The 17,938-nt window shown below is 39.5% G+C and overlaps 2 protein-coding genes and 2 non-coding genes across 5 annotated transcripts; 2 read left to right on the top strand and 2 right to left on the bottom strand.

Annotated features, from left to right (window-relative positions):
- The first annotated feature begins 730 nt into the window (after positions 1 to 730).
- LOC117422068 (probable peptidyl-tRNA hydrolase) lies at positions 731 to 4,998 on the top strand. Its single transcript, XM_034036708.3, has 5 exons — positions 731 to 1,162; positions 2,097 to 2,316; positions 2,868 to 2,967; positions 3,324 to 3,369; positions 4,322 to 4,998. Exons 1-5 carry the CDS (start codon positions 995 to 997, stop codon positions 4,544 to 4,546), a joined length of 759 nt encoding a protein of 252 aa, XP_033892599.3. The 5' UTR covers positions 731 to 994; the 3' UTR covers positions 4,547 to 4,998.
- A 434-nt stretch (positions 4,999 to 5,432) lies between these two features.
- Positions 5,433 to 14,630, bottom strand: LOC117422067 (cilia- and flagella-associated protein 157-like). 2 transcript variants are annotated; one of them, XM_034036707.2, is made up of 9 exons: positions 13,983 to 14,628; positions 12,454 to 12,725; positions 10,856 to 11,009; positions 10,004 to 10,271; positions 9,455 to 9,585; positions 7,342 to 7,492; positions 6,614 to 6,801; positions 5,953 to 6,112; positions 5,433 to 5,607 (listed from the first exon to the last, which is right to left on the bottom strand). In XM_034036707.2, exons 1-9 carry the CDS (start codon positions 14,150 to 14,152, stop codon positions 5,539 to 5,541), a joined length of 1,563 nt encoding a protein of 520 aa, XP_033892598.2. In that variant the 5' UTR covers positions 14,153 to 14,628; the 3' UTR covers positions 5,433 to 5,538. The 2 variants fall into 2 exon arrangements, with proteins under 2 accessions (XP_033892598.2, XP_033892597.2); XM_034036706.2 differs by having other exon boundaries at positions 5,433 to 6,112; positions 13,983 to 14,630.
- Positions 14,631 to 14,752: 122 nt separating this feature from the next.
- On the bottom strand, positions 14,753 to 14,826 carry trnai-aau (transfer RNA isoleucine (anticodon AAU)). The gene has a single exon. It is a non-coding gene; the product is annotated as a tRNA-Ile (tRNA).
- A 192-nt stretch (positions 14,827 to 15,018) lies between these two features.
- Positions 15,019 to 15,091, top strand: trnak-cuu (transfer RNA lysine (anticodon CUU)). Its single transcript has one exon. It is a non-coding gene; the product is annotated as a tRNA-Lys (tRNA).
- Positions 15,092 to 17,938: the final 2,847 nt, after the last annotated feature.

The following is a 17,938-nucleotide window of genomic DNA, read 5'->3' as shown; positions in this document are numbered from 1 at the left end:
GTCAATGTACACTCAATTGACCGTGCTGATGTGTGCATACTAACAGCAGCTTTAAACCAGGTAGGTGGTAAGTGCCCCACCAAATTACAAATGAAAGCAGAGAAACGTAATGCCCTACAACGTGCTTATTTTATTTCAGCTTCAGATAATTCTGTTTTTAGGACTGTATATTAACGTATATCAAATATGTTTGATACTTCTGCCTAACTCAAACCTGCTAGTTTTCCATTCCCAGACATTTTTGTTTAGCTCTCTGAAAATCAACTACTCAAGATTAAATACTCAAAGACAATTATTTTGTTTGCTTTTTCACTCAAGCTTGCATAATAATACTGGGGCAGTAGACACAAGAAATATATTTTATTGGCAATTTTACAGATCTGAAAGAGCATAACATTTTGCCCATAATACACAATATAATATGATCTCCCTACTCTAGTACACCACACACGGCAAAGAAAATACTGTGTCCACAGAGCACCAAGCTACCCCTGGAACAGAAACATTTTAACCTGTAGTAGGGGGCTGTGTTGTCCAGAGGTTAAAAAAGTGCTTGTAACCAGGAGGTCCCCGGTTCAAATCTCACTCACTGATTCATTGTGTGACCCTGAGCAAGTCACTTAACCTCCTTGTGCTCCGTCTTTGGGATGAGACGTTGTTGTGACTGCAGTTCACACACCCTAGTTTATGTAAGTCGCCTTAGATAAAAGAGTCTGCTAAATAAACAAATAATAATACAAGTAAACTATCAGAGAATACTGTACCATCATCTAATGAAATGTTCTGAGCTCGCGGCCAGCCGCGCCACGTCCCTTTCTTATTGTTTAGTGTCTCTAGTAATTGAACTCAAGTAGCTAGCCGTAATTTTGGCATTGCCCTCACCAACATGGCGCCCTAAGCCTAAACTCCTATACTTGTCGCTAAAGAAAACGTCATCAGACATTCAGGCATCAGCAGCTTCAGTTCTCGTCTCGTGTTAACAACTGGGTGATTAATGCTGTCTAATTTGCAACTTTTGGTAAAGCGAGTTCACAGTACTATCGCATACATTATGAGACGGGCGTTTATCAGTCTTGTGAGCAAGGTCCTGCTCTATCAACCCTTGAACCAGAAAATGAGCTGTACAAGCGTCCCTTTGAACCCAAAGCTACGCCGGAAAATGGTAAGACTATACGACCTTTTCATATTCATAATGTCATTCATTGAGTGATCTATTAAAAACGGGCAGGCGGTTTTCGCTCCAATCGACACGTTTGTATTGTCTGTAAGTGAAAAGTCCAAGGTAATTCATTATTATTAAAAAGGGACAGCATATTCACTTTATTTAGGTTTATATATCTAAATTCGATGTATGGACCCAGTGTTCAAAATGTTTCTTTTATTCTAGAGAAGCTGCCCTAAATACGTTTGGTGACTGGAGTGGACAGTGTTTCTGATATTTCGTAATGCGGTATAGAATAGTTATATTTAGTATAAAAGGTATATATTTCGAGGGGAAAAGGTTTTAAAAAAAATCTCATATGTAATATTGCACAACGGAACATACATTAATGGCAATACTAAAAAGCTACTTTTGTTTTCTAATGTAAATATTTACAGAAATTATATATATATATATATATATATATATATATATATATATATATATATATATATATATATATATATATATATAAATTATTACGGTAGGACACATGACACATTATTCATGTTTTGTTATAGAAAATAGTGTAAAAAAATAAAACTCAGATGAGTCATGGTCTCAACATGCAGCATAGTGAGCTTCAAAGTTCCTCAGTCCACTTGTAGAACAGTGTTTACAGTGCTACCTGCAGACACTGTAACTTGTTTAATAATGGCATTTATTACCTAGTTTGTGAGACCTGCCACAGCTGTACCCTTAAAACTGACCATCAGATCCCTAAATTACCAAATAGATAGTTCCATCCTCACACAAGGTTGCAGATTCCAGTCTGAAAACAGAGAGAATGAGTCAAAAGTGAAACACACAGTATGATCCTAATACGCTAAGACACATTTGAGCACAGTTCCTTGAGATGTGTGAGTGCGTGCTTGAATCATGTGTTGTGCTACAGGTGGTAGGGCTGGGGAACCCTGGCATGGGCAGCACGCGGCACAGCGTGGGGATGGCAGTGCTGGGGGCGCTGGCTGGCAGGCTGGGTGTGGCGGAGCACTGGCGAGTTGACAGGCAGGTATCGGGGGAGCTGGTCCTGTCCGAGCAGGAAGGGGTCCAGCTGGTGCTGCTCAAACCCCGTCTCCTCATGAACATCAATGGAGCCAGCGTGGCCAAGGCAGGTGAGTCGCTGCTGTTTCCAAACGCTGCGCCCTGATCTTTGTTTTAATTAAAATTTACCAAGAGTGTCTCAAATTATTATCCCGCTGTGAAGGGTATAGTGGAGGCAGTCATACGTATGTCACACTTCACAAAATCTCCAAATATCTGGAAATTGTCATGAAATGTGATAATGACATTATATATGATAAGTAATTGATAATAGCAGATTCTGGGGATGTAGGGGGTGTCTGTCTGTACATCCGTCCATCTGTATATCACACATACATGTTTGCATATACAGGAGAACCAAGAAACTTGGTATTAACATATTGTATGTCCATCAGTATGTCACATTTGCTTTTCTCCATACACCTGGATAAAATCGCTCCTCAAACTGTCATGAAGCTTGAGCATTCATATTCTGAACTGTTCTTGTGTGTCACGTCATCTTCTTTTTCATCATACTGATAGCGCGCTTTTTTTATTTACCACCATGGCGGGATATTACTGACATACGTGTTTCATTAATAAACAAATTATTCAATTAATATTCTTTTCTTTTCTTTTTAAGCTGAGAAATTTAAAATTATGCCAGAAGACATTTATCTGATTCATGATGAGCTTGACAAGCCCCTTGGGAAATTTGCAATGAAACAAGGAGGCAGTGCGAGGTAAGGAACAAAATCTGGACCTGACGGATCTGCCAGCATTCCCGTATGAGAGGTGTGTGTGGACCAGTGTGACATAACCATGTGGAGCTTCATTAACAATCTAGAGCTGTTTCATATTTAGTGTGTGAGCAGTGCTGTTCAGAGATGCATTGGAACTGCCCTTCTACCAGCACCCTAGATAACCTGCACCTGTTCAAAAGGTAGAAAGAGAAGAGACCTCAGCACTCATACACCAGATTATCATATGGGATAACAGCTCCCCCATCCTAAAAAAAGAAGCAACACATTTTGCCGAGTAATATTTTGCTGCCATTGGATAAATGTATTTTCAGAATCGTTGTCTCTTTACTTTCCAGGGGTCACAATGGAGTGCGTTCCTGTATGGACTGCCTGAAAACTGACGTAAGCTGGCTGGTGTTAGTCTTGGTTTCAAATGCTAGTTTTGTGGATATACCAGTTCTATGTCATTATCTATTTATATTTTGCTCTGAGTGAGTTGGGGTTAGCCTCTAGTTTTAGGACCAAGTACTGTTCACTACAAGTGGACACACAATTGTTTGGATTTTTTGGTGTCTCTGTACAGTCATGTGCAAAAGATTTGATCTCAGTGTAACCAAATAAGGTAGTAGTCCCAGAGCACGCCTACTTGTTTCCAGAACCTCCCAATACTACTAAATAGACTAATAAAAACACTACCTCATTAATTTACTGCATCTTAAACAACAACCAGACACTGTTACCCGTAGTTTTCTATGAAGGTCAGCCGCCCTGTTATTACTCAGTAACGGAAAGATGACACCAATTAACTACAGTGTCAAAGCCTCATACAGTATCTCAGAAACAAAGTGATTTATATGGTTTAGATGAACCCTGCTTGCTATTTTAGTGGCCTTGAAATCAACCGAATATGTGCGATGAATATAGACTGTACACATTGAGGTATTGTCCTGATGTTTGGTACACAGTTGTATTCTTTGATAATCTTAGTTAAGTGCTTAATTAGACCTTTTTAATTGTTTTCAACTCTTTAACAGTTGCAGATTTCAAGTTAGCTATAACATTTTATAAGTAACTTGAAATCTGAGATTGAGAACTCATTTGGAATGAAAACCAGCAGGCACAGTGGGCCCCCAGGACCAGGGTTGAGAAACACTGACCTAGATGATTCCCCCTGGGATGCTGATCACAAAGATTACATTGAATATTTCTGCTGTAATAACAAGGATAAGACTATGAAAATACACCTGTGTGACTAAGATATATCAAAGGCCAATATCTTTCAAGAAACCCCATTTTCCCCAGATGGTTTCCTTAAAATGTTAATGAACATGCTGCTTGTGCCCGTCTGTCTCAGGTGATGCCACGCATGAGGGTCGGTATTGGCAGGCCTGCAGGGAAGGTGTCGGTGGAGCGCCACGTCTTGGGCAGATTCTCCAGAGAGGAGCAGGAGCTAGTGAGAGCGGTGCTGGAGCAGAGCGCAGAGCTGCTACTCCAACACATCACAGCCAGCTGCAGCGAGGGGACAGGGGCGCAAGGCATGACACTGCCACAAGGGGGCGGGGTCACTGTTAAAACATGACACTAGGATGCTGCATTCAGGGGGAACCAAATATCTGTTTAAAGAGTCTTAAACAGAAGCAGCCTGGAATTCTGCAATGGCAATTTTGAGCCAACCTGAGAACCAGAAAACTCTGAGTCTGTGCAAAAGTGAACATGTCCTCGTGGATGTGTATTTATTATGTTTAAACATGTGTTATTCTGAAAGACCGAGAACCAAAACACAGTGTTGAATGGTATCTGTGCAAGCCACTTGGCTGAGCTCCACAACTGCATCTCTGACCTGAAGGATCACCCTTTGGTACTCTTGGATGCCTAACTGTGATGTGGTTTTGGAGAGTTGGCTGATGCCACTAAACACATTTCACTTGTTACCTATAATAAGACAAGTTATTTTAAATAAGGGTAATTTTAATAATGTTATTTATATTACAGGTTAAAATGCATCAAGTAAATGATGGATATTTTTTCAAAGTTGTATTTTATACTGAATAGTGAAATATAGAGGGAGCATCGTATAGCCACATCTCATTTTAAGCACATTGGGATTAAATTACTTTCCCCTAAAAAGGGTCACACAGTGAGTGAATGGGCCTGATTTTTGCCCGTAATAAGAGGATCTCCAGTTTGCCATCTGAACTTAATATTGTTGCTCCTTTATGATTAAATATCAGTCGTTCTCAACCCCCAGTACATTTTATATAGAAAAAAGTGTGGGTTAATTTACATGGGAAAATACAGTTTGAGGTGGAGATGTGAAAATAGCAACACCCAGTTGATAGTGTTCACATTAAGTTCTGTGCTCTAACCAATATACCACATTGCCTCCCAGACTTGTGCAAACCAAGACAAAAGCTCATTAAATAATGTAGCAAGGCACACTCAGAAATCAGATCCATCCTACAGTGTTTTTAATGTTTTTATTTGAAATCTAAAAAATAAAAGCTCTGCGTCTAACAATTCCTTCAAATGGGAACACACACACAGTTGCTGTGTGTAGAAGTTTTTATTTTGTTATTCAGCAGTAACCTCAGGGAGAAATGATGCAGCTCTCCCTGCTGTTGTGACTGAAGCCACCAAGTCCTAGAAGAGAGGAGGCTGTATTAATGTTTCTGCCTTTACCTTGTGATAAAAATAATCACTGATACAGCAAAGACTGTTCACACAAAACAACTGCATGAAGACTATTTAGAAGTAAAATTGGAACCGGCTTGATTTTGTTTTATTTTATCTGCTCTATCTAATGTGGTAATGGGGGGTGCTGTGCTGTTCAGAGATAACCAGGGCCTGTTGTACCAGCATCCCATCTGCATTTTTGCTTTACAATTAAGAGCCAGACTGACATATTTAAATCTCTGTGTGTGGCAGTGTAGCTCTGATTGCCATCATAACGTCCTGTTTGACCCCTAAAATACACACACTATTTACCTGGCCCAGGTGTTTGTGCAGCTCAAGCTGTGTACTCCTGGAGAGAGGTGCCACTTTGTTCAGGGTGGTAGCGAGGGTCTGCTCTGGCAGAGGCACCAGCCCAAGGTCTCCTATTCTGTAGTGCGGCAGGAGTCTGGGGGCCTTCAGCAGCACAGAGAGTCTGCAATAAGAAAAATACATTTCACTCAGGTAATAGGTAATACTTCCTTTTCAAATGATCCAAATTAAAAAAAAATAACAATTAAAAAGACTGTTTCTGTTAAGCCTGCCACATTTACATTTTTTAAAATACATTTACATAACAGTAAGTAAACTAAATTGTACAACAAACTGCAGAATTAAAAAATAAGCACTATTATCTAGGAACCAGCACATGCAATGAAACTAAAACTAACATTAAAAACGTTTCTTATTAAACCACATAGCTATAAATGTTACCATTTAGTAAGCAGTAGCTAATCAAACACAATCTGAAATGGGCAAAACATGTAGCTGCAGTAAAGCACTCAGAACATGTGGACAGCTCATGAAAAGGCAAGGACACAGCTGACATATTTGCCATTGCAACCAGCCCCTAATGAGACTTTGCCTTTAATGAATGAAAGGGCTGACGTTGCAGAGTCTTTAGTGAACACGTTTTTATGCTTGGACTGTACTGCACCTGTCTGACCCAGACTCGGTTCTGTGTTCATGGATAGAGGCTGCCTCCCTTTTGAATTCCTTCAGAGCAGGTCCAACTCCTAGCAGAGCGGCGCTGTCCAGCAGGGAAAGCAGCTTCTCCATCATCTGCCTCCTGCGCACGTGGGTCTGGATCTCAAGGTCAGCCTCCTTCATAGTAGACGGTACCTCCTGTAGGATAACACAGGACATGTTACTCAGGCAGCCAAACCAGAGAGGGTTTTGGTGCAGCAGCAAGTGGCAGAGGCGTAGTGGGTCCTATTCAGAAAACTGAAAGGACTATTTTAAGGAATGTTATTAAAGGACTGTTTATAAACTTAGACTAATGCACAAAAAACTAAAAGAGCTATTACTGCAGCATTCAAATGTACACAGTTACGGCCTACCCTGTGAAATAAAAAATAAAAAGTTGTATTTTTTGAAGGGATTGTTTTCTTTATTTCACTTTTTTAATTGCATTTACAAAATTGACAAAAAAAAATTTATTTAGATAGAACTTTTGTTACAGCACTGTCTCTGATTGTATATGGCGCAGTGTAGGACTGCGTCATATACTGTCAATGCATCTATAATACTATTTAAGTGCAATATTTGTAATTTTGTTGTTTTGTTTATTTTAAGGGAGGGCAGACCATATAGTTCTAACAATTCAAGTCATCACCACAGTCAAAACCCAGGATTCAAAAGACTCAATTGTCCCCACTCCCTTACGAGCAGAGCCTCCTTGAGAGCGAAGGCTGCCTCTTTGAGGACTCTCTCCAGCTGGCCCCTGCTCTGCCGCTCCGCTATCAGACACCTCTTCAGATCCTCAGCCTCTGCATGCTTCATTCCCTGCTCGTCTTTCCTTGAGGCCAGCTCCTGTCTGCAGAAAAACCAAACTGAAGATACAGTACTAACGACAATGAGCCTTTCTCTACATAAACTCTCAGGGTCAATTGCAGCATACCAAATGTAGTCCACTTGATGTGTCTCACTAGTGGATTAAGCAGGTTTTGTCCACTTGAGTGGACTAAAGTTAGTACACCTTCTAATCCCGATTGCAGCGTACCAGAAGTTAATCATCACAGGTAGATCATCTGCTAAATCAGACTAAACAAGATCCCGATTGCAGGGTACCAAATCAGATTTGTGATGATCTTGTTCAAGTGGATTAACTTAGTACTGTGAAGGATAAGACTAATGTAGTACGCTTGCTCGTCCTAAGCATTAACTGTAATTTTTTTTACAGAGACAGCTGATTTTTCCTCTAAAACGACAAGTAACAACTGAAAACTTTATTCTGTACATTTCTTATGTCCGTTCGGGCAGTCAGATCCGTGAAGATAAAGTCTCATGCAAAATATAAAGGCCCTCTGGACGTCGCGAGTTCGAGTCCAGGATATTCCACAGCCGACCGTGGAGGGTTAGGTCGGCCAGGGTGTCCTCGGCTCACCGCGCACCAGCGACCCCTGTAGTCTGGCCGGGCGCCTGCGGGCTTGCTGTAAGCTGCCCAGAGCTGCGTTGTCCTCCGACGCTGTAGCTCTGAGGCGGCTGCACGGTGAGTTTGCAGTGTGCAAAGAAGCGGGCGGCTGACGGCACACGCTTCGGAGGACAGCGTGTGTTCATCTTCGCCCCTCCCGAGTCAGCGCAGGGGTGGTAGCGGTGAGCTGAGCATAATAAAATAATTGGATATTTCAAATTGGGGAGAAAATAATAAAAACTAATTGGCAACGACTAACTTTATAAAAAATATATATATATATATATATATATATGAAGGCCCTACATTTTAAATAAACTTTATTTAACATGTTTCATTGGAATTTATGAAGCAAAATGTGTTAATTCTATAGGGTGATGCAAAACTTTTGGCCATAGCTGTAGGTTAGTCCCCATTATCGGTCTAACTTGTTCCACTTGTTCCGATCACTTAAACCATCGGTTTGGTACACTGCAATCAGGATTAGGTTAGTACAGATATGCAGGATTTTCTAGTCTGATTTTAGTCCACTTGATCGTGTAGACTAAATCACTGGCACACTGTAATTGACTTTCAGTTGTCATAGGTGTTTGTATTTTCTTACTGGGGGTTACATGTGCAGTCGGCAAAATGGCCATTAAACAGACATTGAAAGTAAACTGGTGTTATTTTTCAGTTGCAGAAATACTAAAAATTATAATTTTGTAAATGGAAATAATTCACAGTGGCACTAAAAACAATCCTGACCAGTTTACTGTTGAGAAAAAAATACTATCAAGAAAGGCCTCTGGCTCATTCTTGTAGGAATCTTAGTTGCCCATGGATCCCTACTGTGATGGCTTGTGTTTAAAGTCAAATAGCTAAGAATCCTCTTGGCATAAAAAAAAGCAGCAGCAGGAGGTTTTGTCAAAAAAGTACCAGGAAATGTCCCTGTCATGACAGACAATAAACAGAGAAGGAGGTCTCTTCATCCAATCACAACCCCTGTAACATCCCGTACCTATCACCCCCCCACACCCAGGTTCTAAAATGCTTGCATTGAAAATCTGCAATCCATTTGAGCACTTCCCTCTAGCCTACTTGGATTTTAATAACATTAGTCAAGGGCAATTTAATAAATATTAGGCATTACCATTTTTCTCATGGTAATAAAAAAAGATTAAGGGATTATTGAAAGATGACATGTTTTTTTAGTTTAATGTTTTAATGTGATATATTTTTAAGAGCCCATTTTTTGTCTGGTGGGAAGGGCCCTGTGATTGACAGATTAAACACATTACATGATAAAGAACTCCTAATCCTAGCTCTTTATAGATTCCTCATGTCCTGACAGGAACATTTCATGATACAGCCTCAGCGCATTACCTTAGGACCTCCACTTCTTGTTGTAGGGTGGCATGGTCAGACTTCAGCTGGTCATACTCATGTTCCTTTTCCATGTATTCTTGCAGCACATACTGCTGCTCCTTGCACTTCTCTGTCAATATTCTCACCACCTGAAACAGGCATCAATAACAGACATGGCTTTAGCTTTCAATGTATAATTTCACACTGACAGTGCAATAAAAAAAAACCTTAATAAACATTCTTTAAAATTCAATTTAATGAGGGAAACAATATCATACAACCTAAACAGCAATAAAAAAGACAGGAAATCCAGTTATTAATTCAATACACTAGCTCTGTAACACTAACATTAAAGCCAAATATGAATTTCAAGTTTCAAGCACACTGCTACAGAACAAGAGCAGTAGGTGATCAAGCATTACATTATTTCTTAAATGTAAAATGTAAATATTGATGTAAACATTGAAACCTTTTTCATGAGGTTTTTTTTTTTTTTTTTTGGTCAAACTCAGCCTTTACGGCTCCTCTAACTCCCCTAGCTCCCCTAGCTCCCAGGATCCGATGTACCTTTTGATTGCTGAGGCTCTTCCTGGCTAGGTCCTTTTGCCCGTGCTCCAGCACTCCCAACTGCTGTCTCTGCCGCTCCTCCAGCTCCTTCAGGGCCTGGTTCTCCTGCAGCAGCTCCAGACTCTTACTGGAGCTCTTGCTTAGCTGAGCGGTCACAGACACATTCTCCCGGATCATCCTCTTTGTGGTTTCTGCCATTTGCTTGTCTGAGACCCGGCGAAACTCTGCCGCCACCGCAGCCACGCGTACCATCATCTCCTTCTTCAGCCTTCAGGGAGGGTACAGAGCATTTACAACTATCAGCTTACTGAGTCTATAGGATGGAGCCGCAATCACAGAGGGAATACGTGTACCTGCAGCTACAACGACCGCTGGGGAATATAAACAAACTGGGCAGTCAACACACTATAGAGTGCACACAAGGTTCTATATCATTCATAACTACACTCAAAAGTGCCACACTTAAAAATTTCTAAAAGAAAATAAACAACAAACATTTAAACTTGAAGTGAACACACAGACCATATTTAACTTAAAGCAAAGATGGCAATAAAATAAAAACTTTAATTGTGGACTAACATTTCAAGTGTAAATTTGGTTATTATAAATTTGCTAGCCTATGTTCAGTTTTTTTTATGGAGACAGAAATTAGTAAGGTTAGCTTTCTTTGAATAGCAAAATGAAACCTAAAGGTTTTGCTATCAGAATTGGTTTAATGTAAACTCTGTACATATTGATTGGGTCATAATGAACGCTGGAATAGCTCTAATTCGCTGAAGAAAGGATCAAAACATGAGGTTCTCATTCCCCCTCATGTAGCAGTTTTATAGAGCAGTGGTAAATGACAGTAACCTGTCTTTGTCCACCACTGCCTTCTTCTCCAGGTTAGAGATGGTGGTCTGGTGCTCCTGCCCCTGTTTCTCCAGTTGCTCTTCCATTTCAGTGAGCCGTCCCATCAGCTCTTCCTTTTGCATCCGGAACTCCTCCACAGACGCCAGCTTCCCCGCTGCAGGCACAGAAAACTCTTCAGAACACCAGCAAGACTAGAATCTACAGAGTCACAGTAAGCAATTCAACCCTGACATGTTAGCTTTGCTCGTAGTTTATCCAGGATGGAGCTATGACCATATTTTCTTTTAAGGATAAAATAAATTTACTCTTCAGTGTTTTTTTGTTTTTTTTAAAGAAACAAAAGAAAACTGATGATAAGGATAGAAATCTATAACGGTATACATTTACATTTACACTACATAGTACAGAGCAGAACACACAATCCTCATTAAAAAAAACAGTGCACACACACGCACAGTTTATCAGATTATACCCAAGTGCAAAAAGGGAAGTTCTATAGGAAGCAATTATGGTGTTCACAATGTAAAATAGGTCAGACAGACTGCGATAGTTTATTAGGGTCCTCATTCAAAATATCACAAATAACAAAATACAGCCAAGGACACTGGCAATGTAAGAAGAAAAAGAAGTCCAGACAGCTGAAGCTGCACATCAAAGCTCCTCAACTAACAGATGTTTCCAGTCTTGTAACATATTAGTTGTCTCAAAAGAGCAAACTTCCCAATGTTTCGGTATGTTTAACATGGCTTTGGCAAGAAAAAGTGTGTTTGAAAACAAACAGTAGAGGTACTTAAAGGCTTTTGATGCTATGATATCTACAGTCACTTATTTATATTTAAATCTATTAATGTGTGTGTGATGTCATTTACTACAAAGTCAATGATGCAACAATCTACTATTCTTTCCTATTTAAACCTTCAGGCATCATGGCATTAAGTCTATTTATCCATTTATTTTCCTTTATTTTTCTATATTTCACGTTATCTAATTTTGTTTCTTCTAAAACTACAAATTTTAGACCATTCATATTATGTTTAGTTTTTGTAAAGTGTTGATATTGGTTCATTTTACTTTTTTGTTTCTTATGTTTGATAGGTGAATTCTGTATTATTTTATATAATGCTGTACCTGTCTCTCCTGCATATTTTATTTTGTTACATTTTTGGCAAAATACCATAAAGAAGGTTGCTAGTTTTGTCCGGCTTCTTAAGACTGAACATTTATATTATCTATCTGCGATTTCACTTTTACCTTTACAAATATATTTGCATACTTTACATGTGCTCTTACCGGTTTTAATGTCCTTTATGTCCAATTATTTTACCTCTATTTTTCTCCAATTATGTTCCCTCACTGCAATCCCCATAACTGCTCAGGAGAACTGAAGGTCAATGGGGGTCCTCCGATCCCCAAACCAATCACCTCTTTATACCCAGTACTACGACTAGCCCTCCAGATCGCTGTTGGCCAGTATACTCGGCTGTACTACTGATTTTGTCTCCCTAACCTCGAGCGTGCCAAAGCCAATGCGACGATCCCTGTGGAATCTAGGAACCTCTAATGTAATAGTGTCACTGGAGAGAGGCAAGCTGCCTTACCCAGGATCATGTTCTCAGAGGTGAGCTGGTCCTTGCTCTCCTGGAACTCGTGTCGGAGCTGTGCCAGCTGATTCTCACAGGCTTCCTTCTCTGCCTCCTTGGCCTGCTGGAGTCCAATGAGCCGGTCAGTGAGGTCAGCCAGTTCATCCGCTCGCTGGTCTAGAGAGCGCTTCAGGAAGGACACAATCTCCTTCTTGTCCTTGGTCAAGCGATCAAATTCAGAGCTAAAGTCCTTCTCCCTGACCTCCAGCTCATCACACTTGTGCTGGTATCTGCAGGGATGAATACAGGGTCATGGGAGAAGGGCCAGGGAGGTGTACACTACAATTCATAGGAAAGATAACACACACACTGCATGGCTTTGATTCTAACTTATACATCACTATCCAAAGAAAACAAAGACAATACATAATTTTCATGTATAATGTCCTACTACATTTCTTTTTAGTATACCTATATTAATATGGTACTAGATTTCAGTCAATCACAATAACAAATACAAGCAATAACTTTGATATCAATGACACAATAATCCAGTAAATTTATAATACAATCAACCCCTTTTAATATCAGTTCAATGAGACTAGTGACAATAAGCAGAGTTGACTTGATGAGTATATTCAGATCATTTTCAATATTGTATGCAACTTCTTTGTGTAAATCTCAGTTGCATTACTGTTAATTACATGTGAGGAATATCAACCAGTGTGATAACAACAGGAGCTTTCCCTCACAGACTTAAATTTCTGCCCGGGACATTTCAATGTGGTGCAAATAAGCGAGTTTGACAGAGTCACATATGCTGACTGCAATTCTCATCAGGTTGGAATCAAATTCACGTATGTATTATGTTTAGTGAAACAATAAAAAAAATCTGCTTTTTTTATTCAATTTACTATTTTTTTCAAATAGACTACAAAACTAGTAAGAGAAAACATTTAGCCCATATATATATATATATATATATATATATATATATATATATATATATATATATATATTCCATCTGTTTTCACTTCTGAGCTGCAAAATTTACAGCATGATTTTCAAAAGGGGCAAATAAGAACAAAGTCGCAAAGTGATTTCTAAAAGCGGATTTGGGTCACTAGGTATACGTCTTTCAAAGGGTTTAGATACAATAGTCATGTAGTCACTTGCTGGCGCTTTAAAAATATAAATAAAGTGATGTGGTTACATTAGTCAGGTTTTTAAAAATCATTTTACGACCTAGTTCTTATTTTGCACCTTTTGAAAACGCTGTTAATATCTTACAAGCCGGCAGATACTTGCAGTATATTATTGTAATATTGAACAGGTTTGCGAGGAGCACTGCGGCTTTACCTAGAATTCAGAAACGTGTCTAAACAAATTGATTTTTTTTGTTTGATTGTTGGGTATATCTATGAACTACGGTACTTCTGCCTCCCGTCCCTGTAGGTGAGGCACAATGTGCAGAATACATGAATAAATAAATACATAAATACGAGTCACATTACAACGTGACACTCCTGTTTCCGGTGTAAACTGACCTCTCGAGTCTCTCTTCCAGGTCCCGAATCTGGATCAGGTAGAACTCCTTCTCCAGCTCTGTTAACGGCTGCTCTATCTTCTTTTCTCCAGCGGGCGTTCCCCCTTTCACCTTCCCCCTATCTTTCTTTTCCCCCTTTTCAGCGCTTTTCCCTTTCTTTTTTGGAGGCATCCTTTATTTCGTTCTCTCCTTCCCACCGAACCCCAAACCTTTTTATTTTTTGTGCCAATTTACTTTCTCGGCTAAGCACTCTGTTTGGGTAACGTGCCTGCGAGGTTGCCAGGTGTGACGTCATGTACATAGCAACAAGCCACAAAGCCCGATGCTGGAATGTACAGCTCGTGAACCATTTAAAGGGGCAGTTAGTTTTAACTGAATTGATATTCAAAATAAGCGGGTGACAACCTCCCTCTTCATATACAGAACATTTTATATGATAAATCCTTATGTCAACAGAAGAGATAAAAAAAATCGATTAAATATCCCACTTTACAGAAACGTACACATTTAGAATATTTGAAGGTCCCAGATAGCCAATAGTTGAAAAAACGAATACATTGACTACAGCATATACACATTCTAAAAACATACTTACAATTCTGGGATATTGGATAAAAAAAAATCTGACATTTCAAATTAGTACGGTGAAAATAAATTCAAAACAGAATTGGGTACGGGCGTGTTTGGTGTATAGTTTTATAGGACAGTAGTAATGACATTTAAGTAAAACAGAAGTTGCACGTCAATGATATTAAAATAAAAGTATGTACTTGGCCCGTACGGGGATCGAACCCGCGACCTTGGCGTTATTAGCACCACGCTCTAACCAACTGAGCTAACCGGCCACATGCGTATAACATATGTAAGCGTGGTTCTACATTTCAATGACCTGCAGTTTCATAGAAAATTACAGGGGGGCAGTATTACGAGAATTGCACATAAGGGAATTCTGTTGGGATAAAATAAACATGGAGAGATTTAGGTCAATTTTAGGGATGTAAAAGTTTGAGACGCCACCCGGCCCATGGATTGAAACAGCCCGGCTAGCTCAGTCGGTAGAGCATGAGACTCTTAATCTCAGGGTCGTGGGTTCGAGCCCCACGTTGGGCGCGTTTGTTTTTGGGAAATTAAACAGAAACTAAACTTTAATTAGTAAATAAATGAAATAACACGATTTCAGGTTGGTATAGTCTGTTGTAATTTAAGAAAGTGACGTTTTAACACAATTACCTGAATGTAAGACATTATCTAGGGGCAGGGGCAGGGGGTCCCAACATTATTTAGCGAAGGTTTTGTTTTTTTCATTTTATTGAGTCTAGTGTGAAAAATTGCACTTCATCTCCAAGGTCAGCCTTTTGAAGTTGGGTGTAATGAGACTGTGCAAGATGTTCATTGGTTATCCGACTGCGACTGCGGTGTTTGTTTCTGATCATGTTCATTTTTGAAAAACATGCCTCACAGCAATATGTTGATCCAAACATGGTACATACTGCCAGCGCCAGTTTTCTCGCGTTTGGTGATTTCTCAGGATCAATGTAATTGATCCAAAACTTGTCAGGGCAATCACTATGGCACGCAGATCGGAAGGCGTCAAGGGTGTCAAACTCGTTTCATTTGGCGGGCATGATCCGATACTCTGGCGCTTGGCGCGGGCCGGGTTATAAAAATACAAAGATGAACCCAAAACCTCAAAGTATTATTTAACAAAAATTATCATACATAGCATATGTACATTCCCCTAAATAGCACATATTGATTATTTCACTCACCATCACCTCTTAGAGCACGTGTGCAAACATGTCCCCAGCGAGTTCCTTTGCATGACATGGCATTTTCATGTTTTGGATATTCATTCAAGATGTAGATATTTGTTCGGATATTCGTTTTAAAAAACATTATCAATGCCATTATATGTAATACTGTATTAAAATATCCCAGAAGTAAGAAGGGCCTTGCTTTACCCTTATGGCTACAAAACAAAGAAAGCAATACAGTAGTTAAATCGTGTAAATATTTCAAGTAAAAACAAAGTAGACAACACTTAAAAAAAAAATAATAATAATCACTGCCCTTGTTGTGTCTTCACAGTAAACAAAGTGGTCATAGACATGTTTCCATAAAGTAATAACATTGTTTTTTAACCTGAATCAACACTTGAAATAAAATAAATGTTAAAAAGAGGGCGTTGTACATTGAAAAAAAAAATAACATTTACTCACTGTTTTATAATTTTTTTGCATTCCACTTAACAAAAAGTAAGATTGCATCATGAAAGAAAATTAAAACGTTGATTAATATACGAGTTTTGCAAGTATGACCTGTATCATAACATTGCAGACAGAAACGGACCCCGATTGTAGCGGCGGTAAGAATCCAAGAGTACAACTTTTATCTTCCAAAATAGAAAGCTATTTTATTTAGCAAATACAGTGAGCAGCAACACTCGGGCTGATCTAAGCCGACAGTAAGAGCGTACCAGGAGAACACTCCGTGCCTGCCAATGCCGGGGCTCCCCCACACTCACAGCAGCAGCAGTGAGATAGATATAGATATAGATATAGATATAGATATAGATATAGATATAGATATAGATATAGATATATATATATATATAATCTCACACAGATAAAAATAATTTCTGACGGACAAAGACATTTTTTTGCCTTTGAATACATGTAAAAAACAAAAAAACGTTAGTTCGGATTTGTGTCCCAGAATTGCACTTTTTTTTTTCTTTTACCTGTATTCTAGTGAATTAAAAAAAAAAAAAATCCGCGGGCAGGATGACACCCCTGACTAGGTTAAGTCTGTGGTAATATCATATGGAGGATATTTTATGCCAAAATAATACTACTAATAATAAAAATAATAATATATAAATATTGAAATAAATAAAAACATGAATAAATAAATATCGAAATAAATCAATACTTTATGTTTATTTATTTATGTATTTATTACATTCCAGATGATAGAATTACTGAGCTGTAGAACTTTACAATAAAAAAACTTTCCTAACCAATACTTTAAGTGCAGCACAGAAATCAGGTCCATAGGACACAGTTGGAAATGAAGTGGAGATAGACAGGACAGAGGCCAGGAGATACTTCTTCACATAGGGACTGGTGAGGCTATGGAATTGGTTACTGAGTCACATTGTTGATGCTCAATCACTTGGTTTCTTTAAGACCCAAAGTCTTGAGATAATCAGCTACTAGGAACCTCACCATGAAGAACATAACAACATGTACAATGGAGAGGGAGCATTCAGGCCAGTGCTGTCCTACCTCACCATGAAGAACATGACAACATGTACAATGGAGAGGGAGCATTCAGGCCAGTGCTGTCCTACCTCACCATGAAGAACATGACAACATGTACAATGGAGAGGGAGCATTCAGGCCAGTGCTGTCCTACCTCACCATGAAGAACACAACAAGATGTACAATGGAGAAGGGGCATTCAGGCCAGTGCTGTCCTACCTCACCATGAAGAACATGACAACATGTACAATGGAGAGGGAGCATTCAGGCCAGTGCTGTCCTACCTCACCATGAAGAACATAACAACATGTACAATGGAGAAGGGGCATTCAGGCCAGTGCTGTCCTACCTCACCATGAAGAACATGACAACATGTACAATGGAGAGGGAGCATTCAGGCCAGTGCTGTCCTACCTCACCATGAAGAACATAACAACATGTACAATGGAGAGGGAGCATTCAGGCCAGTGCTGTCCTACCTCACCATGAAGAACATAACAACATGTACAATGGAGAGGGGGCATTCAGGCCAGTGCTGTCCTACCTCACCATGAAGAACACAACAAGATGTACAATGGAGAGGGAGCATTCAGGCCAGTGCTGTCCTACCTCACCATGAAGAACATAACAACATGTACAATGGAGAGGGGGCATTCAGGCCAGTGCTGTCCTACCTCACCAGGAAGAACATAAC

This window comes from Acipenser ruthenus, chromosome 15, assembly GCF_902713425.1.
Source record: "Acipenser ruthenus chromosome 15, fAciRut3.2 maternal haplotype, whole genome shotgun sequence".
Classification (NCBI taxonomy): domain Eukaryota; kingdom Metazoa; phylum Chordata; class Actinopteri; order Acipenseriformes; family Acipenseridae; genus Acipenser; species Acipenser ruthenus.
This window is presented reverse-complemented; position numbering and strand designations above follow the sequence as displayed.

What these genes read in the sequence shown, in the direction of transcription:
- LOC117422068 (XM_034036708.3), top strand. Translation starts at nt 995, where the DNA reads ATGCTGTCTAATTTGCAACTTTTGGTAAAGCGAGTTCACAGTACTATC. An exon ending in CAAAGCTACGCCGGAAAATG is followed by an intron (nt 1,163 to 2,096) that starts GTAAGACTATAC and finishes GTTGTGCTACAG; the next exon opens with GTGGTAGGGCTGGGGAACCC. An exon ending in TGGACTGCCTGAAAACTGAC is followed by an intron (nt 3,370 to 4,321) that starts GTAAGCTGGCTG and finishes CGTCTGTCTCAG; the next exon opens with GTGATGCCACGCATGAGGGT.
- LOC117422067 (XM_034036706.2), bottom strand. Translation starts at nt 14,152, where the DNA reads ATGCCTCCAAAAAAGAAAGGGAAAAGCGCTGAAAAGGGGGAAAAGAAA. An exon ending in CTCTGAGAACATGATCCTGG is followed by an intron (nt 11,010 to 12,453) that starts GTAAGGCAGCTT and finishes CTGTGCCTGCAG; the next exon opens with CGGGGAAGCTGGCGTCTGTG. An exon ending in GCAGTGGTGGACAAAGACAG is followed by an intron (nt 10,272 to 10,855) that starts GTTACTGTCATT and finishes CCCTCCCTGAAG; the next exon opens with GCTGAAGAAGGAGATGATGG.